The 27,581-nt window shown below is 41.2% G+C and overlaps 1 protein-coding gene across 2 annotated transcripts; it reads right to left on the reverse strand.

The window, feature by feature from the left end:
* Positions 1-354: 354 nt before the first annotated feature.
* LOC106589938 (pantothenate kinase 1) lies at positions 355-27,409 on the reverse strand. Of its 2 annotated transcripts, none has more exons than XM_014180388.3 (7): positions 26,818-27,409; positions 15,873-16,225; positions 13,657-13,910; positions 8,299-8,475; positions 5,827-5,950; positions 4,217-4,342; positions 355-4,068 (listed from the first exon to the last, which is right to left on the reverse strand). In XM_014180388.3, exons 1-7 carry the CDS (start codon positions 27,074-27,076, stop codon positions 4,009-4,011), a joined length of 1,353 nt encoding a protein of 450 aa, XP_014035863.1. In that variant the 5' UTR covers positions 27,077-27,409; the 3' UTR covers positions 355-4,008. The 2 variants fall into 2 exon arrangements, with proteins under 2 accessions (XP_014035863.1, XP_014035864.1); XM_014180389.3 differs by lacking the exon at positions 26,818-27,409 and adding an exon at positions 24,433-24,643.
* Between the last annotated feature and the right edge of the window lie 172 nt (positions 27,410-27,581).

The raw sequence follows: 27,581 nt of genomic DNA on the forward strand, positions 1-27,581 counted from the left end.
CCCTCTCTCCCTGACAGCATCAAGAATAACCAATCCCCTCTCTCCATGACAGCATCAAGAATAACCAATCCCCTCTCTCCATGACAGCATCAAGAATGACCAATCCCCTCTCCCTGACAGCATCAATAATAACCAATCCCCTCTCTCCCTGACAGCATCAAGAATGACCAATCCCCTCTCTCCCTGACAGCATCAAGAATGACCAATCCCCTCTCTCCCTGACAGCATCAATAATAACCAATCCCCTCTCTCCCTGACAGCATCAAGAATAACCAATCCCCTCTCAACGACAGCATCAAGAATTACCAATCCCCTCTCTCCCTGACAGCATCAAGAATCACCAATTAACACATCTTAATAGTTTCACAAATTTATTCCTTTCAGAAAATAACTGTTAAATTCCAGAACATACACATTTGTGCACAGCATATTTCCAGTGTTCCTTTTCTTAAGTTGCATTTACACAAGCAGCCCAATTCTGATCTTTTGCCCCAATATTGGCAACAGATCTGATTGGGCAAAAGATCAGAATTGGGCAACCTGTGTAAACGTAGCCTTACACACAGTAAAGAGGTTAGACATTGCATTAGCAGAAGGATTTCTGGCAGATATATTTACAGGTACAGTACATTCAGATCAACATAATAAAAAGGTCCATCCAATCAGATCAGTGTGATAAAGGTCCATCCAATCAGATCAGCGTGATAAAACGGTCCATCCAATCAGATCAGCGTGATAAAAAGGTCCATCCTATCAGATCAGCGTGATAAAAAGGTCCATCCTATCAGATCAGCGTGATAAAAAGGTCCATCCTATCAGATCAGCGTGATAAAAAGGTCCATCCTATCAGATCAGCGTGATGAAAAGATCCATCCTATCAGATCAGCGTGATGAAAAGATCCATCCTATCAGATCAGCGTGATAAAAAGGTCCATCCTATCAGATCAGCGTGATAAAAAGGTCCATCCTATCAGATCAGCGTGATGAAAAGATCCATCCTATCAGATCAGCGTGATGAAAAGATCCATCCTATCAGATCAGCGTGATAAAAAGGTCCATCCTATCAGATCAGTGTGATAAAGGTCCATCCTATCAAGCTTGCCAGACGATAGATGGTGTTTAAATATCAGCAGAAGAAACTCACTCAAGAACAAAACAAAAAAGGATTCTCAGATCAAAAGACAAACCAGTTTGCATAATTCTTCAGATTACAAAACAAAAGCTTTGAACAACCAAATCACTTGCTTGTTTTGGGATTATTGGCAGAATTTGCAGCTTTGCTAGAACATAACAAAAGAGATGAATACAGAGCACGCATAGTATGTTCTCTGATCTTTACCAGGGATCAAACTACCTGTTCATTAACACTAACGAGGGTCAAGGGATACCACTAAGGCTTCTCCTGTTCATTAACACTAACGAGGGTCAAGGGATACCACTAAGGCTTCTCCTGTTCATTAACACTAACGAGGGTCAAGGGATACCACTAAGGCTTCTGCTTTAACTCCAATCACTCAATAGAGCTTTATCATGGGCTTAAAGCAGATGCATGAAGCAAATGTCCTTGTGCTGTGGCAAGTAATATTCCTTGTACACACACACACACTTCTGTACAAACAGAGCTCTTACATAATACAGATTTGATGGCTCCAATTAATGAGATGCATACACTATGTAAATACTACAGGAGGGAAGCTTCCCATTGAGCCAGGCTAACATACTAAAACTGACTTGAAGGGCAGTCATGTATTCACAATGCTTCAATACCAGACTTTTAGGTAGTCATCGGGAGTGTCTAATACATTGTGGCAAAAAAATTTAAAAAAAAGAAATAGAGTTAACTTGACTCAACAATTTAACTTGGCAGGAAATTTGAGGCTTGTAAGTACAGAGAAAACATCTTTACGTAATATTACCTTCTCACAGCACAGTACAGAGAAACATCTTTACGTAATATTACCTTCTCACAGCACAGTACAGAGAAACATCTTTACGTAATATTACCTTCTCACAGCACAAGGATGTCAGTTACTGACGTATCTTTACAGGACGTTGTTTTCGGAGGCTTGATGTGTTTCAACACTTCATTTTATCATCAGTAGTTATAACGCTTCCATAAATATAATATAAATTGGTACCTGCTATTGGGGGTAAATATAATATAATAATACAAATCTACTATTTGGGGGAGGGGGGGGTCATAAATATTGAAATGGTAATCCCAAATTTAAACATGGATCCAGATTAGTACCAAGGCCTATTGTCAATTTCATAAGAGCATGCATGCAAATGTGAACATGGGATGCTTGCAATAACTCTGAGCCAAAAACAACAAATTATACAGAAAACCACAAAATGAACATTTTCAAAATCACACCCCCCCCCAAAAAAAATATTTTAAAATAAAGATCTTTATGAAATCCAAGTCAGAATCCCATACAGTTGAATGATGCCATCTACTAACCTGACTAAACTCCATGTTGCACTGGGACTCTGACTTCACATAGGTCTAACTAGAGCCTTCACAAAAGAACCACACTGAACCCATAAACACTTTACATGGGGGGGGGGGGGGGGGGGGGGGAAAGAGTACAGTATGGCACAGAAACATAGTTCTACTAAAAACAAAAAGCCAACAAGACAGGTTTGAGGTGAGGAAGTGGGTGGCACAGAGTAGCCAGTAAGTAAACTGCTACATTCTGTGATGTCATAATAGCAAAGGTTGAGACATTGGATTCTAACAGAGGAGGTGCCAACATTTTACGAGGTCATTGTGATGGATGCAATAAATGTATGTTTCTTTTACTACTTGATGCTCAGTTATTGCTGCCAACAGGTAAATAACGTCTAGTGTGGTGGTCCTTCAATCTTCTAGCTACAAGCACATTCACATTGAATAGCTTTAACTGATGTATAAAACAAGACAATTGATAGCAGCTATGGGATTTGCTTTTTGGGGGGGCCAAAATAGAGATGTCCTGTCCAAACTGCAGGTAATGAAGCCTTTACACTGGTTGAGGAACTCCCACACCGATATAAGATAAAAATACATTAAAAATCACTATGTAGACTAACTGCTGCCAGTATAGTTCTGTACCTTTCTTACAACTACGCTAGATAAAAACACAACAAAACAGTCCTTACAAGGCAATTCAAACACTAGGAGATTCTACATCACCACTGGCTGTAGAGTGGGTGTCGTCATGGTCCGGGGTTTGGAGAAGATAAGGCACACTTTCTTAGTGAGATAGGCAGATGTGAAACAAACACAAGTGGACACTTGTACTGGACTGGTTGTGCAGCATCTCAAAATAACAAGATCATAACAGACATCTTAACCTGACAAACGTACCAACAGAACTTCATCACTAAAAGAGACTAGAGTTTGAGGAGGCTGGTGAACCAAGTATAAACAGCCCATATCTGTTAACCATGATGTGTTAATAAAAGCTATGATGAATATGCCACAGGCGACAGAGGAGAGTGGAGCCTCGTTTTTGACACGCTGAATAAAATTTAAAAAAAAAGGGACAGTCAATTATGATGAATCAGCCTCTTTGGTCCCTTCATTTGATACAAATGGAACTAAACCCTTTCCCCCTGTCTGCCTTTTTTTGTCTTTCACAAAGATAGACAGAACAACAGCAGCAGACAAGGCAATATTCATATGTTGAGAAAAACTCCCTTTCCTCTATACCGAAGACTGCAGACTCCTGTCACACAGGTAAAATCTCAGCAGGTTTTGGCTTTAGTGCACTCTAGAACTACAAAAATAGATATTTACACACAGTACCAAGAACTAACACCATCTCTATGACCCTTAGCGCTCACCTGCCACCCAGGGTTCATGACATGAGACATTACATTAGCTTTATTAAAACCTCTCTATTGGAGAGGATTTTAGGGAAGAGACTTAAAAGATAGAGTTAATAATTTAAATGGCTTTTTTCCCCCAGTTTCCTGTGGCCGCTTCTCGACAGCTTCATGAGGGATGACATTGGCATATCATCATGGCTCCTCAGACGACTTTAGCAGCTCCAGGAGTGCTCCAACAGCGCCAAAATATCCCTACAGAAAACATACAACATGGTAAATATAGTATTACTAATACTCAAATTATGATTATGAAATCTGTGAGCTTTGGGGTAGAGTTGACAACTTTGTTTACATTCAGTCTGATAAAATCTAAATCTTCAACACAAATCAAGTGTTGTACCTCGTGTTCTAAGAACAAGGCCTTCAGTTGTCCCTTGGACCAGAAGTCCATAGCGTAGGCCAGCAGCTTAGTAGACACAGTGTTGATCCGTAAGAAATTCCCAACAAACACAACTCTCTCGATTTTCTGAAAGTGAAAATGTTATAGTAGTGGCATCATTTTAATGCAAAACATGTTATGTATCCATAACATGCAGAGACAGTCAATATACAGTTTATAACAGAACTCCAGAAACATTTTAATTTATGTAGTTCTGTCCTTGAGCTGTTGCTGTCTATTAATGTTATATATTATGTCATGTTTCATGTTGACTTGAAGACTAGCTGCTGCTTTTGTAACAGCCAATGGGGATCCTAATGAAATACCAACAGCCAATGGGGATCTTCATAAAATACCAACAGCCAATGGGGATCTTCATTTTTCATTTTTTTTATTTCACCTTTATTTAACCAGGTAGGCAAGTTGAGAACAAGTTCACATTTACAATTGCGACCTGGCCAAGATAAAGCAAAGCAGTTTATGAAATACCAACAGCCAATGGGGATCCTAATAAAATACCAACAGCCAATGGGGATCCTAATAAAATACCAACAGCCAATGGGGATCCTAATAAAATACCAACAGCCAATGGGGGAGATCCTAATAAATAAATAAGTACTCATGATTACCACAAAGTGGAGCTAAAAGACAGGAGTCTGCTGTACAACCCGTTATCAACGTACAAGGCCCAGAGCTGAGAAGGAAGTCAGCTGGTTCAGTATCTGTACTGTTGTCACCGTTGAACTGAACTGCCCTTGCACTTATTGACCTGTCTGTACTATCACTGACACTAAATTCGAAAAAGCAGCCGCACATCTGAGTGATCTTGTAGCAGGTGTGTGGGAACGTCAAAGAGAGAAACCTGCACACCAGTATCACTTATTTTATTCAAGTTTATGTGTCGGCCTCTTGGCCTTTTGTCAGAACTATCACCATTATAGAGATCACGGACACTAAAACATTGTTGCTTGGCAATAAAGTATTCTATACTGTAGTTCATGCTTTTGGAAAAGGTCTACGGGCCAAATGGTGGTGACTGAGCTGAAGTTCTGTGCGCTTTGATAGCCCTGTACAATGCTGCTTGATCACCATGCCACAAGGAAACACTGTAAAGAAGCTGAAAGCATACAGAAAGAAAAAAAAACGCCCAAAAAGACTGAAAATGTGGTTGTCTCACTCACAGCTACTGTAACAGTATTGCTTCCATTCCTCTCCTTGCCCCAACCTGGACTCGAACCAGGGACCACGTCATCAACCGCCTTCCCACGAAGCATCGTTATCTATCGCTCAACAAAACCCGCAGCTCTTACAAGAGCAAGGGAAACAACTACTTCAAGGTCTCAGAGTGAGTGACGTCATCGATTGAAACGCTACTAGCATGCGTGCGCGCGCCGCTAACTAGCAAGCCATTTCACGCCGGTTACACTACCATACATCAAGATGAATGCACGATGTAAAAAAAGTGTAAATGCAAATAAACCCTTAAAAACAACTACTTCGCCTGAAAACATAATGGAGTGAATGACTATTAATATTAATACAAGCTGCAGGGAGAATGTTTGTGCGATTACCTCGTTGACGGCACACATGCGTGCAATGGAACCTATGTTGTTAGTGATGGTGACCAGCATAGCCCGGGCCAGGTCCTCTTTGCTGATGGAGTCTCGTTTCTGCTTGCTCATCATGTGGCCAAAGCTGTGTTTAAAGAACAAAAGCAACATAAGAAAATCACAGGAACTGCTATTAGGAATCAACAAAAGCTTCTTTAAAATAAAAATAAAAAATACAAATAAGAGTTTTGTTTTGTTAAGAATTAAAAGAGAATTGAACATCTTAAAACAAGGCCAGTGATAAAGATCTGGGACAAAGACACTGTTACTTAACCTACATTGCACCATGTACTATGTAGTTGTAGCTTATATCTGTGTGCTTTTACAGTTCATTAACTACCATAACAATTACATTTATGGTTAAATACACACACACACACACACACACATAGTTAAAGTCGGAGGTTTACATACACCTTAGCCAAATACATTTAAACTCAGTTTTTCACAATTCCTGACTTTTAATCCTAGTAAATATTCCGTCTTAGGTCAGTTAGGATCACCACTTTATTTTAAGAATGTGAAATGTCAGAATAATAGTAGAGAGAATGATTTATTTCTTTCATCACATTCCCAGTGGGTCAGAAGTTTACATGCACTCAATTAGTATTTGGTAGCATTGCCTTTAAATTGTTTAACTTGGGTCTAACGTTTTGGGTAGCCTTCCACAAGCTTCCTACAATAAGTTGGGTGAATTTTGGTCTATTCCTCCTGACAGAGCTGGTGTAACAGACAGGTTTGTAGGCCTCCTTGCTCGCATACGCTTTTTAGGTTCTGCCCACAAATATTCTATGGGATTGAGGTCAGGGCTTTGTGATGACCACTCCAATACCTTGACTTTGTTGTCCTTAAGCCATTTTGCCACAACTTTGGAAGTATGCTTGGGGTCATTGTCCATTTGGAAGACCCCTTTGCGACCAAGCTTTAACTTCCTGACTGATGTCTTGAGATGTTGCTTCAATATATCCACATAATTTTCTTTCCTCATGATGCCATCTATTTTGTGAAGTGCACCAGTCCCTCCTGCAGCAAAGCACCCCCACAACATGATGCTGCCACCCCCGTGCTTCACGGTTGGGTTGGTGTTCTTTGGCTTACAAGCCTCCCCCTTTTTCCTCCAAACATAACGATGGTCATTATGGCCAAACTGTTCTATTTTTGTTTCATCAGACCAGTGGCCATTTCTCCAAAAGGTACGATCTTTGTCCCCATGTGCAGTTGCAAACCGTAGTCTAGCTTTTTTATGGCGGTTTTGGAGCAGTGGCTTCTTCCTTGCTGAGCGGCCTTTCAGGTTATGTCGATGTAGGACTAGTTTTACTGTGGATATAGATACTTTTGTACCCGTTTCCTCCAGCATCTTCACAAGGTCCTTTGCTGTTGTTCTGGGATTGATTTGCACCAAAGTACGTTCATCTCTAGGAGACAGAACGCGTCTCCTTCCTGAGCGAGATGACAGCTGCGTGGTCCCATGGTGTTTATACTTGCCTACTATTGTTTGTACAGATGAACGTGGTACCTTCAGGCATCTGGAAGGACGCTCCCAAGGATGCTCCCAAGGATGAAGCAGACTTCTGGAGGTCTAGAATTGTTTAACGAGGTCTTGGCTGATTTCTTTTGATTTTCCCATGATGTCAAGCAAATAGACACTGAGTTTGAAGGTAGGCCTTGAAATACATCCACAAGTACTCCTCCAATTGACTCAAATTATGTCAATTAGCCTATCAGAAGCTTCTAAAGCCATGACATCATTTTCTGGAATTTTCCAAGCTGTTTAAAGGCACAGTCAACTTAGTGTATGTAAACTTCTGACCCACTGGAATTGTGATACAGTGAATTATAAGTGAAATAATCTGTCTGTAAACAATTGTTGGAAAAATTACTTGTGTCATGCACAAAGTAGATGTCCTAACCGACCTGCCAAAACTATAGTTTGTTAACAAGAAATTTGTGGAGTGGTTGAAAAACGAGTTTTAATGACTCCAACCTAAGTTTATGTAAACTTTCGACTTCAACTGTATCTGCATACAGTACCAGTCAAAAATTTGGACAAACCTACTCATTCCAGGGTTTGTCTTTATTTTGACTATTTTCTACATTGTCGAATAATAGTAAAGACATTGAAACTATGAAATAACACATATGGAATCATGCAGTAACCAAAAAAATTAAAAAAAGTGTTAAACAAATCAAAATAAGTATATATTTGAGATTCTTCAAAGTAGCCAGCCTTTGCCTTGATGACAGCTTTGCAAACTCTTGGCATTTAACTGATTTTTCCTTTAATATTTGAAATTGTTGCATGTATATATTTTTTGTTCTAATATATATATATATATATATATATATAAATAAATAATCATGTTAGATATAATGGCATATATTATCATGGTATATCCAGTATAATGTCTCAGTACTGAGTGATCCCTCCTTCACCTGGAGGCTACAGTAGATCCTTGGAGGCTGAAACGCTCATAGTCTCCTCCGTAGATATCTCTCACCAGCTTGTCCACATTGCTGCTGTCGCCTCTGCTAGCCATATCCAGAGCTTCTTCAAACGTCTCACAGCCAGTCAGCAAGCAGCACAGGCCCAGGAACGTTCCTCCACCAAGACTGAGAGGAGGACACAGAGAAGGGATCAGGCCCAGGAACACATCGATGGGCATTGACATTAAATCGTAAAATGTGTGAAATTTTGTCAAATACACACATGCATGCTTCAAGTTACGATTTCGTCCCTCGTGCTGGGGAAGGGTCATGGAAAGTGGTTCTGAATGAACATACAGCAGTGGCCTAAAAAGGAATCCCCTCTCAGCCTGAGACAGGGAGTACTAGTGGGGGTAGGCAGAACTGTAAGCTGACCCAAAGCCCTCAGGAAGTGTCACAAGGCCAAGGAGCTGTCACTTAAACCTGACTTAACCACAGCCAAGTTATCCTTTTCAGTGGTGTAAATACTTAAGTAAAAATACTTTAAAAAAGTACTACTTAAGTCAGGGGGGTTTTTTTGGGGGGGGGGGGGGGGAGATCTGTACTTTACTATTTATATTTTTGACAACATGTACTTTTACTCCACTACATTCCTAAAGAAAATAATGTACTTTTTACTCCTTACATTTTCCCTGACACCCAAAGTACTTACATTGTGAATGTCCTGCTAAGCAATGGTCCAATTCACACACTTATCAAGAGAACATCCCTGGTCCTCCCTACTGCCTCTGATCTGGAGGACTCACTAAACAGAGAACATCCCTGGTCATCCCTACTGTCTCTGATCTGGAGGACTCACTAAACAGATAACATCCCTGGTCATCCCTACTGCCTCTGATCTGGAGGACTCACTAAACAGAGAACATCCCTGGTCATCCCTACTGCCTCTGATCTGGTGGACTCACTAAACACAAATGCTTCATTTGTAAATGATGTCTGAGTGTTGGAGTGTGCCCCTGGCTATCCGTAAATTTAAAAAATACAAGAAAATTGTGCCGTTTGGTTTGCCTAATATAAGGAATTTTAAATGATTTATACTTTTTACACTTAAGTATATTTAAAACCAAATACTTTTAGACTTTTACTCAAGTAGTATTTTACTGGGTGACTTTCACTTAAGTCATGACAATTGGGTTCTTTTTCCACCACAGATCCTTTTGCCAACCTAACCCTGACTTAACCATGGCCAAGTAATCCTTTAATTAACCAACCTAACCCTGACTTAACCATGGCCAAGTAATCCTTTAATTAACCAACCGAACCCTGACTTAACCATGGCCAAGTAATCCTTTAATTAACCAACCTAACCCTGACTTAACCATGGCCAAGTAATCCTTTAATTAACGAACCTAACCCTGACTTAACCATGGCCAAGTAATCCTTTAATCAACCAACCTAACCCTGACTTAACCATGGCCAAGTAATCCTTAAACCAACCTAACCCTGACTTAACCATGGCCAAGTTATCCTTAAACCAACCTAACCCTGACTTAACCATGGCCAAGTAATCCTTAAACCAACCTAACCCTGACTTAACCATGGCCAAGTAATCCTTTAATTAACCAACCGAACCCTGACTTAACCATGGCCAAGTAATCCTTTAATTAACCAACCTAACCCTGACTTAACCATGGCCAAGTAATCCTTTAATTAACCAACCTAACCCTGACTTAACCATGGCCAAGTAATCCTTTAATCAACCAACCTAACCCTGACTTAACCATGGCCAAGTTATCCTTAAACCAACCTAACCCTGACTTAACCATGGCCAAGTAATCCTTTAATTAACCAACCTAACCCTGACTTAACCATGGCCAAGTAATCCTTAAACCAACCTAACCCTGACTTAACCATGGCCAAGTAATCCTTTAATTAACCAACCTAACCCTGACTTAACCATGGCCAAGTAATCCTTAAACCAACCTAACCCTGACTTAACCATGGCCAAGTAATCCTTAAACCAACCTAACCCTGACTTAACCATGGCCAAGTAATCCTTAAACCAACCTAACCCTGACTTAACCATGGCCAAGTAATCCTTTAATTAACCAACCGAACCCTGACTTAACCATGGCCAAGTAATCCTTAAACCAACCTAACCCTGACTTAACCATGGCCAAGTTATCCTTTAATTAACCAACCTAACCCTGACTTAACCATGGCCAAGTAATCCTTAAACCAACCTAACCCTGACTTAACCATGGCCAAGTAATCCTTAAACCAACCTAACCCTGACTTAACTCTTTCAAAGAAGGATAACTTGGCCGCCAGCATGATTTCAGTTTCATCCCAGTGACATGTTCTATGTAGAGATGTTCCAAGGTTGAACTGACGTAAATATAGACTGTCCCTCTGCAACGAGCAGACAGACAGCATCTACTGTCTATGGAACAGGGTAAATACAGACTGTCCCTGTGCAACGAGCAGACAGACAGCATCTACTGTCTATGGAACAGGGTAAATACAGACTGTCCCTGTGCAACGAGCAGACAGACAGTATCTACTGTCTATGGAACAGGGTAAATATAGACTAGACTGTCCCTGTGCAACGAGCAGACAGACAGCATCTACTGTCTAGGGAAAATGGTGCGCATGCAGCGTTCTGCATTCTGACTCAGACGTTGTTCAACCTGGCTTGCTAATAACAATAAAAGCCGTCTATTATCCATCGTGAGTCACAATTCCACTACAAAAAGCTAATATGAATGACTCACAGCAGATGTCAATTATAAATATTTATAATAATATTTTAGAGGTCGACCGATTAATCGGAATGGCTGATTAATTAGGGCCGATTTCAAGTTTTCATAACAATCGGTAATCTGCATTTTTGGACACCGATCATGGCCGATTACATTGCACTCCACGAGGAGACTGCGTGGCAGGCTGACTACTTGTTATGCGAGTGCAGCAAGGAGCCAAGGTAAGTTGCCAGCTAGCATTAAAGTTATCTTATAAAAAAAAAATGTCATCGATCTTAAAATAATCACTAGTTAACTACACATGGTTGATGATATTACTAGTTTATCTAGCTTGTTCTGCGTTGCATATAATCGATGCGGTGCCTGTTCATTTATCCTTGAATCACAGCCTACTTTGCCAAACGGGTGATTTAACAAGCGCATTCACAAAAAAAGCACTGTCGTTGCACCAATGTACCATAAACATCAACGCCCTTCTTAAAATCAATACACAAGTATATATTTTTAAACCTGCATATTTAGTTAATATTGCCTGCTAACATGAATTTCTTTTAACTAGGGAAATTGTGTCACTTCTCTTGCGTTCTGTGCAACAGTCAGGGTATATGCAGCAGTTTGGGCCGCCTGGCTCGTTGCGAACTAATGTGCCAGAATTTTACGTAATTATGACATAACATTGAAGGTTGTGCAATGTAACAGGAATATTTAGACTTGTGGATGCCACCCGTTAGATAAAATACGTAACGGTTCGGTATTTCACTGAAAGAATAAACGTTTTATTTTTGAAAAAATGGTTTCCGGATTTGCCCATATTAATGACCTAAGGCTCATATTTCTATGTGTTATTATGTTATAATTAAGTCTATGATTTGATATTTGATAGAGCAGTGGTAAGCAGCAGCAGGCTCGTAAGCATTCATTCAAACAGCACTTTCCTGCGTTTGCCAGCAGCTCTTCGCAATGCTTCAAGCATTGCACTGTTTATGACTTCAAGCCTATCAACTCCCGAGATTAGGCTGGTGTAACCGATGTGAAATGGCTAGTTAGTTAGCGGGGTGCGCGCTAATAGCGTTTCAAACATCACTCGCTCTGAGACTTGGAGTAGTTGTTCCCCTTGCTCTGCAAGGGCCACGGCTTTCGTGGAACGATGGGTAACGATGCTTCGAGGGTAGCTGTTGTCGATGTGTTCCTGGTTCGAGCCCAGGTTGGGGCGAGGAGAGGAGCTATACTGTTACACTGGCAATAGTAAAGTGCCTATAAGAACATCCAATAGTCAAAGGTATATGAAATACAAATGGTATAGAGAGAAATAGTCCTATAGTAACAACAACCTACAACTTCTTACCTGGGAATATTGAAGACTCATGTTAAAAGGAACCACCAGCTTTCATATGTTCTCATGTTCTGAGCAAGGACCTTAAACGTTAGCTTTTTTACATGGCACATATTGCAATTTTACTTTCTTCTCCAACATTTTGTTTTTGCATTATTTAAACCAAATTGAACATGTTTCATTATTTATTTGAGGCTAAATTGATTTGATTGATGTATTATATTAAGTTACAATAAAAGTGTTAATTCAGTATTGTTGTAATTGTCATTATTATTTTTTTTTTTTTAAGAAATAGGCCGATTAAACGGTATCGGCTTTTTTTGGTCCTCCAATAATCGGTCGACCTCTAGTATATTTATTTTAGGTGCAGATCAGGTTTAATATTGCAGATAAATTGTGTGACTTCCATCAATGTAATTGTCAGCATAATTTCCAATATCCTTTAGCTCCCATCAACCCCTCCCATCTATCCCTGAACACCATCCAGTCCCATCCTTCAGCTCCACTCAACCCCTCCCATCTATCTCTGAACACCATCCAGTCCCATCCTTCAGCTCCACTCAACCCCTCCCATCTATCTCTGAAGACCATCCAGTCCCATCCTTCAGCTACCCTCAACCCCTCCCATCTATCTCTGAAGACCATCCAGTGTGATTTCTATTTGCCATATATTTTTCTACTGTGCTGTTTCACAAAAGTTCTGAACCTTTTCTTTTCTCATAGTTTCTACAGATTGTAAATTAAAAAGGTAAACATTTTTGCTAAGAGTAGATTTATATTATTGATTGACTATGACTTTTTAAAATCACCCAGCAGTGCTATCTGCAGAATTAGCTCCAAGTAAATGTTTCAATTCTTCAGCCATTCCTGAACCTGCAAACAAAAACAAGCTACATATGGACAGTACCAAGACTATTGTTTTTCTCTGTAATCTCTGTTGACATTACAAGATATGATGATTCTCTCTTTTTTATGAGGAAAACTAAAAAATCTGGGAATTTTTGAAGATTACAGTTCCTTTCTGTACAATGACTCCCCACATGCTAGAAAACAACTGTCACTTGGGTCATTCACCTGGGAAAACCCAGTCCATTGATGATCAGTAAAAATGGCTTTGGACTTGTCAAAGCATGTAGACTCTGTATATAAAACCAATACAACAAATGGATTTGAATTGGCACTGGTGAACAGCACTGTCCTGAAAAAAATGTCTGATTTTAAACACTACCAGAAATTATAAACGCAGACCTCCCTGTCCACTGTATCCTGTACCTGGTGCCGGTGACCCGTTTGTAGTTGTCTTTGGAGTACACAGCCAGGATGCTAACCCCAGATCCAATGTTGACCAGCAGCATAGGGAACGGATCAGCCAGACTGCACGGTGTCTTCACACTGTTCTGGGTGTCTGACGGGTTCTTAAAGTAGAAGCACTCAGGGTGGCCGTTGAAACTCACAGAGTCCACATAGAGCAGGCCTTGAATCAGACAGTCAAGCTCATCCAGCTTTAACAGCTCTAAATCAGCCATCTGTAGAGGGGAGAGAGAGGTGGTGTGAGGCAAATCAAAGCATGAAGCAAAACCTCAGTCACCTGCTCCCTCAACCCTGACTATGCAAATAAAAATCAGGTCTGCGGCCATAGAACAGAGAAGCCCATCCGGCCAGCACCACAAACCAAGTGCCTGACAGCACAGCTGGTCTTCGCAGCACTGGTACAGTAAAGCGTCGGCCACAACAAGTCCAGAGAACATTAAAAAAAATATAACAAATGTCTTATCAAACACAGCACACCCTTCCTTGACTGGAATCAAATCAAACTCTATTGGTCACATGCGCCGAATACAACCTTATCGTGAAATGCTTACTTACAAGCCCTTAACCTTATTTTCTTAAAATTGCATTGTTTGTTAAGAAAATATTTACTAATTAAACAAAAAAAATAATGAATTACAACAATGAGGTTATATACAGGGGTACCGGTACAGAGTCAACGTGCTGGGGTACAGGTTAGTCAAGGCAATTTGTACATGTAGGTGGGGGTAAAGTGACTATGCATAGATAATAAACAGTGAGTAACAGCAGTGTAAAAACAAGGTGGGGGGGGGGGGAGAGAGAGATTCAATGCAAATATTCTGGGTGGCCATTTTATTAATTGTTGAGCAGTCTTATGGCTTGGGGGGGGGGGGGGGGTACCGCTTGCTGTGCAGTAGCAGAGAGAACAAACAGTCTATGGCTTGGGTGACTGGAGTCTGACAATTTCTGGGGCCTTCCTCTGACACCAGCTAGTATATAGGTCCTGGATGTCAGGAAGTGTGGTCCCAGTGATACACTACTCTCTGTAGGCCTTACGGTCAGATGCAGAGCAGTTGCTATGTCAGGCGGTGATGCAACTGGTCAGGATGCCCTCGATGGTGCAGCTGTAGAACATTTTGAGGATCTGAGGACCCATGCCAAATCTTTTCAGTCTCCTGAGGGGGAAAAGGTTTTGTCGTGCCCTCTTCACAACTGTCTTGGTGTTTGGACCATGATAGTTTGTTGGTGATGTGGACACCAAGGAACTTGAAACTCTCGACCTGCTCCACTTCAGCCCCGTCGATGAGAATGGGGGCGTGTTCAGCCCTCCTTTTCCTGTAGTCCACGATCATCTCCTTTGTCTTGATCACGCGTTGAGGGAGAGGTTGTTGTCCTGGCACCACACGGCCAGGTCTCTGACCACCTCCCTATAAGCCATCTCATCGTTGCCGGTGATCAGGACTACCACCGTTGTGTCGTCAGCAAACTTAATGGTGTTGGAGTCGTGTTTGGCCAGGCAGTCGTGGGTGAACAGGGAGTACAGGAGGGGACTAAGCACGCACCCCTGAGGGGCCCCTGTGTTGAAGATAGATGTGTTGTTCCCTACACTTACCACCTGGGGGTGGCTCGTCAGGAAGTCCAGGATCCAGTTGCAGAGGGAGGTCTTTAGTCCCAGGGTCCTTAGCTTAGTGATGAGCTTTGAGGGCACTATGGTGTTGAACACTGAGCTGTAGTCAATGAACAGCATTCTCACATAGGTGTTCATTTTGTCCAGGTGGGAAAGGGCAGTGTGTAGTGCAATTGAGATTGCGTCATCTGTGGATCTGTTGGGGCATTATGCGAATTGGAGTGGGTCTAGGGTTTCCAGGATGATGGTGTTGATGTGAGCCATGACCAGCCTTTCAAAGAACTTCATGGCTACAGACGTGAGTGCTACAGGACGGTAGTCATTTAGGCAGGTTACCTTAGTGTTCTTGGGAACAGGGACTATGGTGGTCTGCTTGAAACAAGTAGGTATTACAGACTCTTATGGTCAGATTTGCCAAATGGAGGGCGAGGGAGAGCTTCGTACTCGTGTCTGTGTGTGGAGTAAAGGTGGTCTAGAATTTTTTTTTCCCCTCTGGTTGAACATGTGACATACTGGTAGAAATGAGATTGCAAGGTCGTCAGGTCACCCATTGTCTCATTCTCTCACTCACCGTTCTGAAGTCGTTCTCGAACTTGTATGCCCCTCCGCCAGTGGCACAGAGCGTGGTGTGGAGGCTGGAGAAGTTCTTGTCTCTGCCCATCTGGATGAAGCGGTGCATGGCCTGTGTGGGGAAGCGGATGAAGTGCAGGTTGCCCGTCCGTCCACACATGGTCAGGTTCTTCAGTTCCAGGTGGACGTCTCGGACGCCCGTCTTCCCGTACGCCGTGTTGGAGGTCAAATAGCGGCGAATGCTCTTCAGGTTTTCCACTTCTTCCTGTTCCTCCTCCGCCGTGATGTCCTTAGGCTCGAAGTAGACCAGCTTCACCAGAGTACCGCCGATGTCCATCCCAAACCAGGGGAAGGCTGTCAAGGCAAAGCAAGAAATACATTGTTATCGCATTGTTACTGTGTCGTATCCCTGTCATCAGAGAAGAACCAATCCGTCTGCCTCACATGCATGCATTTAATTGTTCAATTACTTTTTTTAAATGTTATTAAATGTAACCTTTATTTAACTAGGCAAGTCAGTTAAGAACATTCTTATTTACAATGACCGCTAGCCGCCCTCCACCTCCTGCCTCTAACCACTAGGCTACCCTGCCTCTAACCACTAGGCTACCCTGCCTCTAACCACTAGGCTACCCTGCCTCTAACCACTAGGCTACCCTGCCTCTAACCACTAGGCTACCCTGCCTCTAACCACTAGGCTACCCTGCCTCTAACCACTAGGCTACCTGCCGCCCCGTTCATGCAGTTGGAAAGCAAGGTTGTATTCAGATAGTATTCTCAATGCCCTCTAAAAAACAATTCCATGCCTTTTGCAACCAAAGTGTCTGTTGTGCCCTTGGGCTAATTATAATCATTAGAATTCCCTTCTCCCAGCTCACATGGCTTGCTCAGATATCTCAATTCTTATTAGCCAATGCCTGTCACGTGATCAGCTCCTTCTCACAGGTATCGCAGCTCCAAAGTAGTCTACAAGTGAAGACAGACGTTAACTTCTATAACGGTATTTTAATGTTTGGTTTGTTCAATTGTGTAGCGCTGTGTGTAACGTCCATTTTTATAGTTTACTCCGCTACTTGAGTCATATCTCTCTCGACCTCTCTCCCTTCTCTCGACCTCTCTCCCTTCTCTCGACCTCTCTCCCTTCTCTCGACCTCTCTCCCTGGTCCCACCCCGTCAGTCAAGGATCGCATTTGTTGTTGCTTGACCACGAGACCCTTTCGTTCAGTCTGCGTGGTCAATGCAGCACATGCATCAATGTTGATGACAACGATGTTGTTTCCACTTTGATCTTAATATAAACCCACAAGCGTACTATAATTACAATATTAGTTTGTGTTTCTTACATGTGCAAACAGCTAGTTTGTATTTTCTTAGCAGGTTAAGCTAAATCGTGTTAGCCACTAATGCGATATCGCTAGTTGCTAACTAGCTAACTAGCTAATAAAAATACTGAGCTAGCTAATACAGCCTGATACCAGTACTGGTGGAGGCTTAAAATCAGCATGTTGTTTGTGCAACAGTATCTTTTAAATCAAAGATGGAATAGACGAAGCATGAATACGTTGGCTATATGAATAAAGATTTAATGTAGCCAAATATTATAGGGTCCCCTAGGAAACACTGAACGTCACTTTGGTTCCTACCCTGTCACAATAACTCATCCATGGCATTTTCATTCGTTGTCATGTCAAACAACACTGTATTCAAATTGCCCACTATTATTTAAATTCTAACTCTAGAATTATAATAAACATTCTATTTCCATGAATCCAAAAGTTCACCCAAGTGTTTTGATCTAAATCGCAATTGCACCATTTGGTTAAAATAAGACATAGTATTTTTACCCATATCGTGGCAGTGTGGAAATGATCTCAAATGAGTGCAGGAAATGCAGAAATGTAGGAAATTATTTTAGGATGACGTTGAATTGAACAGTATAAACCAATCAGAATGGAGAAAGACCCATTAAAATAATTTAGAATGTATGTGTAGCCACCCTAGGGTCACGCACTACACAAAGCAAATGTACAACTTTTATTAATCAAAAACATAAAACACCGTCATAAATTTGAAAAATACCATATATATGATATGATATTTTGGCCATATTTCCCAGCCCTAGTACTGCGCCACGCGCGCTCTGCGATATCCAAATGTATGAAACATGAGGAGAATAACAATCATAGCCATATTTATCAATTTCTGTGTAGTACAAATCAGAGACTCATGATGTAATTCAATTTACTGGGTGTAAATCCATTTCACTTACTGTACTTCAATAACCAAAAGAGATTTTTTCCAAAACTCAAGGTGTCATATCATAGCTGACAACTCATTCTTTCTGCAGACATTTTTTAATCTTAATTCGGAGGAGATTTTTAAACAGAGTCGCATTAAAAACCTAAGGGAGATTTGACTGTTATTTTCGTCAATTTTTCAGCGAATATTGTTGAAAGTTAGTCCTTGTGCATAGACTTGTATGGTTTGTTAAACTTTGAAATCAAATGTTTTTTTTGTCAAAGCGTAATTCCGTTATTATGGAATTGTCCTTAAACCATATCTGATAGGAATCCACGAAAACATGCAGGGAAGTAATAATTATAATTAAAATTAAATTGAATTGTATTTAAAGAGCCTTTAAAAAAATAAAGCACACTATACAGCAAAGATTATAAAACAAAACGATAACCCTCACTTCTAACTGATTAAATGAGACCAAGGTCTACTGTTCCAACCTTTTCTTAGGTTGAAGGATTACTAGGTGATAGGAAAACCTGTCTCCTTGGTAGTGGAATCATTCTTTAATCAGGGAGCAAGGCTAGTGGCACATGACAGTCACCCCACCAGAGGCACCTGCCCTGTCCTGCTTTAGGGGCTGTGTGTGTGTGTGTGTGTGTGTGTGTGTGTGTGTGTGTGTGTGTGTGTGTGTGTGTGTGTGTGTGTGTGACAGACAGACCAGGACATGTGGGTGAAAGGTGTCTGTTTTCCTCCCCCTCCCCCTACCATGGCTCTCTGCAGTCACAAGGGGGTTGAGAAGGTGTCTGTGTGTGGAGAGGGGGAGGTATGGTGGAGATGTAAAATAATAAAAAAAAGGTCACAGTAGAGGTAACATATTTATCTATCTGTAGGTGATCTTTATTCAGAATGTCTTCCAATTCCGGTATGTAATTCTCCTTCACATCCTGTATTTACATTTTAGTCATTTAGCAGACACTCTTATCCAGAGTGACTTACAGTAGTGAATGCATACATTTCATTTCATGCATTTTTTTTGTACTGGCCCCCCGTGGGAATCGAACCCACAACCCTGGTATTGCACACACAATGCTCTACCAACTGAGCCACTGAATATCAGTTGGCGGTCAGGAGGTTTTGAAAAATGTTCTATTCCCCTAAGTTTCTTTCTCTTTGCCCTATCAATGCTACAGGATTAGTGACGGGTATACACTGTAGCCCAGGGTTAGGGTCAATTCCATTTCAATTCAAGAAGTACATTCCCCATTCCACATTTCTCATTGAAAAGCATTGAAGACAATTTGGAATTGGAATGTACTTCTTGAATTGAAATGGAATTGAGCCCAACCCTGGTGAAGTTTACCCATAATGCACATCTCCTCTTGATTTATATTACAATGCAAGAGACAAGAACACACCCTTCTTTGGATCGTAATGTTATGCATGTTTTAAAATGTGGTATTGATAGCTGCTGCGTTCTTGCCCAGGTCTCTCTTCCTTAAAACAAAATGTTTTTAAAAAAAAGAGACTTTCTCAATGGGCTTTTCCTGGTTAAATATACACTACTGTTTACAAAGTTTGGGGTCACTTAGAAATGTCCTTGTTTTTTTTAAAGAAAAGCATATTTTTTTGTCCATTAAAATAAAATTGATCAGAAATACAGTGTCATTTACAATAATAACAATTGTAGCTGGAAATGGCTGATTTTTTATGAAATATCTACAGTTGAAGTCAGAAGTTTACATACCCCTTAGCCAAATACATTTAAACTCAGTTTTTCACAATTCCTGATATTTAATCCTAGTAAAAATTCCCTGTCTTAGGTCAGTTAGGATCACCACTTTATTTTAAGAATGTGAAATGTCAGAATAATAGTAGAGAGAATGATTTATTTCAGCTTTTATTTCTTTCATCACATTCCCAGTGGGTCAGAAGTTTACATACGCTCAATTAGTACTTGCACAAAGTAGATGTCCTAACCGACTTGCCAAAACTATAGTTTGTTAACAAGACATTTGTGGAGTGGTGGAAAAATGAGTTTTAATGACTCCGACCTAAGTGTATGTAAACTTTCGACTTCAACTCTACATTAGGTGTACAGAGGCCCATTATCAGCAACCATCACTCCTGTGTTCCAATGGCATGTTGTGTTAGCTAATCCAAGTTTATCATTTTAAAAAGGTTAATTGATCATTAGAAAACCCTTTTGCAATTATGTTAGCACAGCTGAAAACTGTTGTTCTGATTATAGAAGCAATAAAACTGGCCTTCTTTAGACTAGTTGAGTATCTGGAGCATCAGCATTTGTGGGTTTGATTACAGGCCCAAAATGGCCAGAAACAAAGAACTTTCTTCTGAAACTCATCAGTCTATTCTTGTTCTGAGAAATTAAGACTATTTCATGCGAGAAATTGCCAAGAAACTGAAGATCTCATACAACACTGTGTACTACTCCCTTCACAGAACAGCTCAAACTGTCTCTAACCAGAATAGAAAGAGGAGTGGGAGGCCCCGGTGCACAACTGAGCAAGAGGAGAAGTACATTAGAGTGTCTAGTTTGAGAAACAGACGCCTCTCACAAGTCCTCAACTGGCAGCTTCATTAAATAGTACCCGCAAAACACCAGTCTCAACGTCAACAGTGAAAAGGCTACTCTGGGAGGCTGGCTTTCAAGGACATTTCTAAGTGACCCCAAACTTTTGAACGGTAGTGTATATATTTTTATATTGAATTGACCTTACACCAAATTGGAGGCTGTTGAGGAGAGGACAGCTCATAATAATAAATGGCTGGAACGGAGTGAATGGCATCAAACACGTGTTGATACCATTCCACTAATTCCGCTCCAGATATTACCTTCCTCCCCAATTAAAAGGCACCACCAAACTCCTGTGACTGACACCTACCAGTGAAAACAGTGTCAGTGTCCACTAAACTTGCTAATCATCTCATCGGTGAAATGTAACTAGTGGAAGAACATTTACTTGACTGATGGAATCAGGTGTCCAATCTGGAATCTTTCTTAACGAGAGTCGTTCCGTGAAAACCTCCATACCTCCTGATCACCACCTCCCGGAGACACCTGAAACCCCAGCTCTTTAAGGAATACCTGGGATAGGATTAAGTAATCCTTCTAACCCCCCCCCCCCCCCCCAAAAAAAAGATATAGATGTACTATTGTAAAGTGGTTGTTCCACTGGATATCATAAGGTGAATGCACCAATTTGTAAGTCGCTCTGGATGAGAGCGTCTGCTAAATGACGTAAATGTAAAAACAAAGATACCCACACTTTGAAATCCACCCTTTCCTCATCACTTCCTTCACTGACTATGTCAGACGCACGCTCCTGGGTGAAGTTTCAGCTTCCCCAATCCTAACCTTAACCATTAGTGGGGAAAAATGCAAAAACAGACCCAAGATCAGCGTCAACTTCACACTACTTCCCAGATGCTCTGTAGAAAGGCTTTAGTCCAGGCATCTCCAACCCTGGTCCTGGAGAGCTTATCTTCCTGTAGGTTTTCACTTCAACCCCAGTTGTAACTAACCTGATTAAGCTTATCAACCAGCTAATTGCTAGAATCAGATTAGGGTTGGAGCGAAAAACTACAGGAAGGTAACTCTCCAGGAACAGGGTTGGAGTTAAAACCTACAGGAGGGTATCTCTCCAGGAACAGGGTTGGAGTTAAAACCTACAGGAAGGTATCTCTCCAGGAACAGGGTTGGAGTTAAAACCTACAGGAGGGTATCTCTCCAGGAACAGGGTTGGAGTTAAAACCTACAGGAGGGTATCTCTCCAGGAACAGGGTTGGAGTTAAAACCTACAGGAGGGTATCTCTCCAGGAACAGGGTTGGAGTTAAAACCTACAGGACGGTATCTCTCCAGGAACAGGGTTGGAGTTCAAACCTACAGGAGGGTATCTCTCCAGGAACAGGGTTAGAGAGCCCTGATAGGCTATTGGTTTGCCTACTCAACCTCTCTAAACGTGCCTAAATTGACATTTCCTGCAGTGGCTTGGAGGCGGCCAAATAAACTGATGTGATGCTATAATTAATTGATACTAAAATGTACAGCATATTTAAGGGAAAATTCCAACAAACAAAAAAATACATTGTGGTATTTGTTTTATTAGTCCATTGTTGATATAGTCCAAATGTTTTGAATGCCAGCTGAGGTGTAGGCAAATAGGAAGTGTGTTTGCTTTAACCAATTCTGATGCAGTACTTCATGCAATCCCCCCCCCCCCCCCGGGTAGATAACCTATAGCTATAATAATCAACGGTAAATGTTAAGAGATGAGGTCATCCAAATGACAGCTCAGAAAGAATGCTGAGGGTGTTGCCAAGTTGAATGTGCACTATATTCTTGTGTAATACAGTACACCACTTCAGATAAAAATTAGGCCTAGTTTGAAATCTCTCTATATTGATGCTGATATTGATCACACCATTTAGGTAGTGTATGTGTTACTGATAAGCTCATCTATAGGCTCGGTTGGTATGCATGCCATTTATGGTGACTACATTCTGCAGGGCATTAGACATAGTTACTGGTTTAAATCATATGGTTTAATGGCTTCAGTAAACTTGAAGTATGCATTGTAACATTAGCATGTGAAAAAAAAATCTCAGGGTCAGACCTATCAAATTATCACCAAGGATTAACATTTACAGTTGGACAACAGATTAATTATTATCCAACAATATTGGCTTCTGATGTGAACATTATCCTCTGAATATAGTCTATAGGACCAACATTTTCCTCTGAATATAGTCTATAGGACCAACATTATCCTCTGAATATAGTCTATAGGACCAACATTATCCTCTGAATACAGTCGATAGGACCAACATATAGTCGATGGGACCAACATTATCCTCTGAATATAGTCTATAGGACCAACATTATCCTCTGAATATAGTCTATAGGACCAACATTATCCTCTGAATACAGTCTATAGGACCAACATTATCCTCTGAATACAGTCGATAGGACGAACATATAGTCGATGGGACCAACATATAGTCGATGGGACCAACATTATCCTCTGAATATAGTCTATAGGACCAACATTATCCTCTGAATACAGTCGATAGGACCAACATATAGTCGATGGGACCAACATTATCCTCTGAATATAGTCTATAGGACCAACATTATCCTCTGAATATAGTCTATAGGACCAACATTATCCTCTGAATACAGTCTATAGGACCAACATTATCCTCTGAATACAGTCGATAGGACGAACATATAGTCGATGGGACCAACATATAGTCGATGGGACCAACATTATCCTCTGAATATAGTCTATAGGACCAACATTATCCTCTGAATATAGTCTATAGGACCAACATTATCCTCTGAATATAGTCTATAGGACCAACATTATCCTCTGAATATAGTCTATAGGACCAAGGACCAAGATTATGCTCTGAATATAGTCTATAGGACCAACATTATCCTCTGAATATAGTCGATAGGACCAACATTATCCTCTGAATATAGTCGATAGGACCAACATTATCCTCTGAATATAGTCTATAAACCAACATTATCCTCTGAATATAGTCTATAGGACCAACATTATCCACTGAATATAGTCGATAGGACCAACATTATCCTCTGAATATAGTCGATAGGACCAACATTATCCTCTGAATATAGTCGATAGGACCAACATTATCCTCTGAATATAGTCTATAGGACCAACATTATCCTCTGAATATAGTCTATAGGACCAACATTATCCTCTGAATATAGTCGAAAGGACCAACATTATCCTCTGAATATAGTCTATAGGACCAAGAGATACGATGTTGGTGTCGGTGAAAGCGTCCACTGGACTGAAATCTCATCGAGGTACCTCTAAAACCAGAGTAGGACATGCGCGACAACTAGGGCATAACAGCTAGGGCATAACAGCTAGGGCATAACAGCTAGGGCATAACAGCTAGGGCATAACAGCTAGGGCATAACAGCTAGGGCATAACAGCTAGGGCATAACAACTAGGGCATAACAGAGAACACTATTTGCTCTCTCCAGTCTAACACAATTAGAGCTGAGGAATGCCGACTAGCAGGCTTAACCAATGGGACCGTTGAACTTGCCCGGGAGGTCTGTCCTGGAAAGAAACCCAATAGTGGAGAGAATGTTTCTCAATGTCCCAGAGGGTGTTAAATAATGGCAGTGCAGAATAGCCCTACTTGTGAAAACATTTGTAATCTACTCTGACGAATTAAAAACACTGTACCTTGTTCCTATCATACTGTATGTTTCGAGAGGGTCAAATTCCACTGTCATGGAAACAATAGCAACCAACTTACCTGGCTTCTTTACATTACTCGGTTTCATAGTGGTGAATGCAAACACACTTATGAATACCCGAAAGAATGCAGGCATGCAAAGTTAAGATCAGTGTTTACAATCCTTTGTTTCCCCAGTTTCTATTGTCACAGCAAATACATTTAAAAAAAAAAAAAAAAAAAAAAAAAAATCTCTTGCATCGTGACTTCGTCTCCCAAGTTTTAACTTCTAACAGAAACCAGGGAAAAGGGAATTTTGTACATTCGGGGGCGGTGCCCTGGCTCTTTCACCCAGCCTTGCGGAGATAAGGGCGGCCTCTGATTGGTCGAAGTACACCAAGCCTTCTTATCAGTAGCGATTTCAGCACACCTTCTGACTGAGAAGACACCAATCACGGTGCAACTATTGCAAAAACAAAAGGAGTCACTTGTTTTCTATCTAACCCCCCACAACGTGGCTGGATCTAACCCCCCACAACGTGGCTGGATCTTACCCCCCTGGATATGATCTAATAACAGATCATATCCAGCACATCATTGTTAATATTAGGAGCTATCTAGTTGAATAGGGTGTTTTACTGACAGCCTAAAGTAGTCACAGCCCCTTTGATCGCGATCAGAATCACTTTTATTTCGCCTAGTACATTTACACATACCTTCAATTTCACTCTGTGAAATGGTGCTGCCAGCAAAAGACAAAAAGTATACTGACAGAATATAGACAAGAGGAATTGACACAATCTATATAGAGCAGAATGTATACAACCAAAACACCATGGCTACTCTCACTGGAACGCCAACCTGGCCCCCTAATGATTATGCAAGATGTTCAGTACCATGCATAGCTGAGCATGCAGCTTCTTTAATTACATGTAGCACAGTGGCTTTTACAAACCTCTACCCGGCGACTCCCTAGACGCAGGCCTATCACAATTTTGTCGTAACCCTAAACTAGCTCACCTGATTAACCTACCGGTAATCAAGTGCTTGATTATTAGTTTATAATAATCTAAAAATCGGGTGTGATCTGTAGTGGGAAAAGTACCCATTTGTCATACTTGAGTCAAAGTCAAGAGACCTTGATAGTAAATGACTCAAGTAAAAGTCACCCAGTAAAATACTACTTGAGTAAAAGTTAAGTATTTTGGTTTTAAATATACTTAAGTATCAAATGTAAAAAAATCATTTCAAATTCCTTATATTAAGCAAACAAGAGGGCACCATTTTCTAGTTTATTTAAGGATAGCCAGGGTCACACTACAACACTCAGACATCATTTACAAACCAAGCATGTGTTTGGTGAGTCCACCAGATCAGAGGCAGTAGGGATGACCAGGGATGTTCTCTGTTTGGTGAGTCCTCCAGATCAGAGACAGTAGGGATGACCAGGGATGTTCTCTGTTTGGTGAGTGCTCCAGATCAGAGGCAGTAGGGATGACCAGGGATGTTCTCTGTTTAGTGAGTCCTCCAGATCAGAGACAGTAGGGATGACCAGGGATGTTCTCTGTTTATTGAGTCCTCCAGATCAGATGCAGTAGGGACGACCAGGGATGTTCTCTGTTTAGTGAGTCCTCCAGATCAGAGACAGTAGGGAGGACCAGGGATGTTCTCTGTTTAGTGAGTCCTCCAGATCAGAGGCAGTAGAGATGACCAGGGATGTTCTCTGTTTAGTGAGTCCTCCAGATCAGAGACAGTAGGGATGACCAGGGATGTTCTCTGTTTATTGAGTCCTCCAGATCAGATGCAGTAGGGACGACCAGGGATGTTCTCTGTTTAGTGAGTCCTCCAGATCAGAGACAGTAGGGAGGACCAGGGATGTTCTCTGTTTAGTGAGTCCTCCAGATCAGAGGCAGTAGGGATGACCAGGGATGTTCTCTGTTTAGTGAGTCCTCCAGATCATAGGCAGTAGGGATGACCAGGGATGTTCTCTGTTTGGTGAGTCCACCAGATCAGAGACAGTAGGGATGACCAGGGATGTTCTCTTGATAAGTGAGTGAATTAGACCATTTTACTGTCCTGCTAAGCATTCAAAATATAACGACTACTTTTAGGTGTCAGGGAAATTAAAAAGTAAATCATTTTCTTCAGGAATGTAGTGGAGTAAAAGTACACGTTATCAAAAATATAAATAGTAAAGTACAGATACCCCCCTAAAAAACTACTTAAGTAGTATTTTGAAGTATTTTTTACTTAAGTACTTTCCACAACTGGGTGTGATCTCTGTGGAATAGTTACCTACATGTAACAGTTCAGGGTCCACGAGGAAGGCTTTGAAAACCCTCCATGTAGCTGCCTAACATAAATTGTGCCATTTGATGAGTAAACACAGAAATGACTACACGCAAAAGTTGCACCTACTACAACCCCCCCCCCCCCCAATTGTCAGTGTGTGTGTGAGACACTTACGTGGTCTGTTTCTCTTCACCGAATCAACTCTTCTCCGTAACCGGCATCTTTTCGCAGGAGATGAGCCATTGGCTTCGACATGATCAGTCTGCAGATGATGGAAGTGTTTCATACTGCTTCTAGCACCGTTACAGTTTCCACTTGATGTGTATACGTTACAGCCACCGGTGTCAGCCCGAGAATGAAACTCCTTTTCAAGTCCGTTGGCACGACAAGATCCGGACCCTTTTCTATCGATAATTGATTTTGCTTTATCCATTGTGGCAGTTGTCTAGCTACGTCAGATATCAGACTAAACTAACTAAACGAGGCAAAGAGTTGTTGTCTCTAACTAGCTAACTCGTACGATAAAATACAACCCTGCGCACCCTACATTATTTTATTTTATTTATTTTAATTAACGAAATTGCTCGAGTAGAAAATATTTATTCGCTCTTAGTACCAATAATGTGCGCTTTTTATTCAGTTAATAAAAGGCGTAAAGACCTATCCGCTTCAAGACGTTTTGACCGGGAGGTCACCGTGGGTAATTTACTTCTGACTTTTACAAGCCGCCGCTACCGCAGTTCCTGAGTTAAAACAGCCGGTTAGCGCGTTACGTCACAAATAATGGCTCCCGAACTCGTCTGCCCTCTCCAGGGGATACGGGCTACGGTCAGTGCTATTTGGGATCCTCGGGTCGTCCCTACCATAACCTTTAACACATTACCTTTAACACATTACCTTAACCATGTCAACTGCAATGGGGGGGGGGGGGGGTAGGG

Source organism: Salmo salar, chromosome 28 (genome assembly GCF_965601325.2).
Source record: "Salmo salar chromosome 28, fSalSal1, whole genome shotgun sequence".
NCBI lineage: Eukaryota > Metazoa > Chordata > Actinopteri > Salmoniformes > Salmonidae > Salmo > Salmo salar.

Coding starts and splice junctions, on each gene's coding strand:
- LOC106589938 (XM_014180388.3), bottom strand. CDS start 27,076: ATGGATAAAGCAAAATCAATTATCGATAGAAAAGGGTCCGGATCTTGT. Junction 8,476..13,656: donor AAACGGGTCACCGGCACCAG/GTACAGGATACA, acceptor TCCTCCTCTCAG/TCTTGGTGGAGGAACGTTCC. Junction 4,343..5,826: donor GCATGTGTGCCGTCAACGAG/GTAATCGCACAA, acceptor TTTCACTTTCAG/AAAATCGAGAGAGTTGTGTT.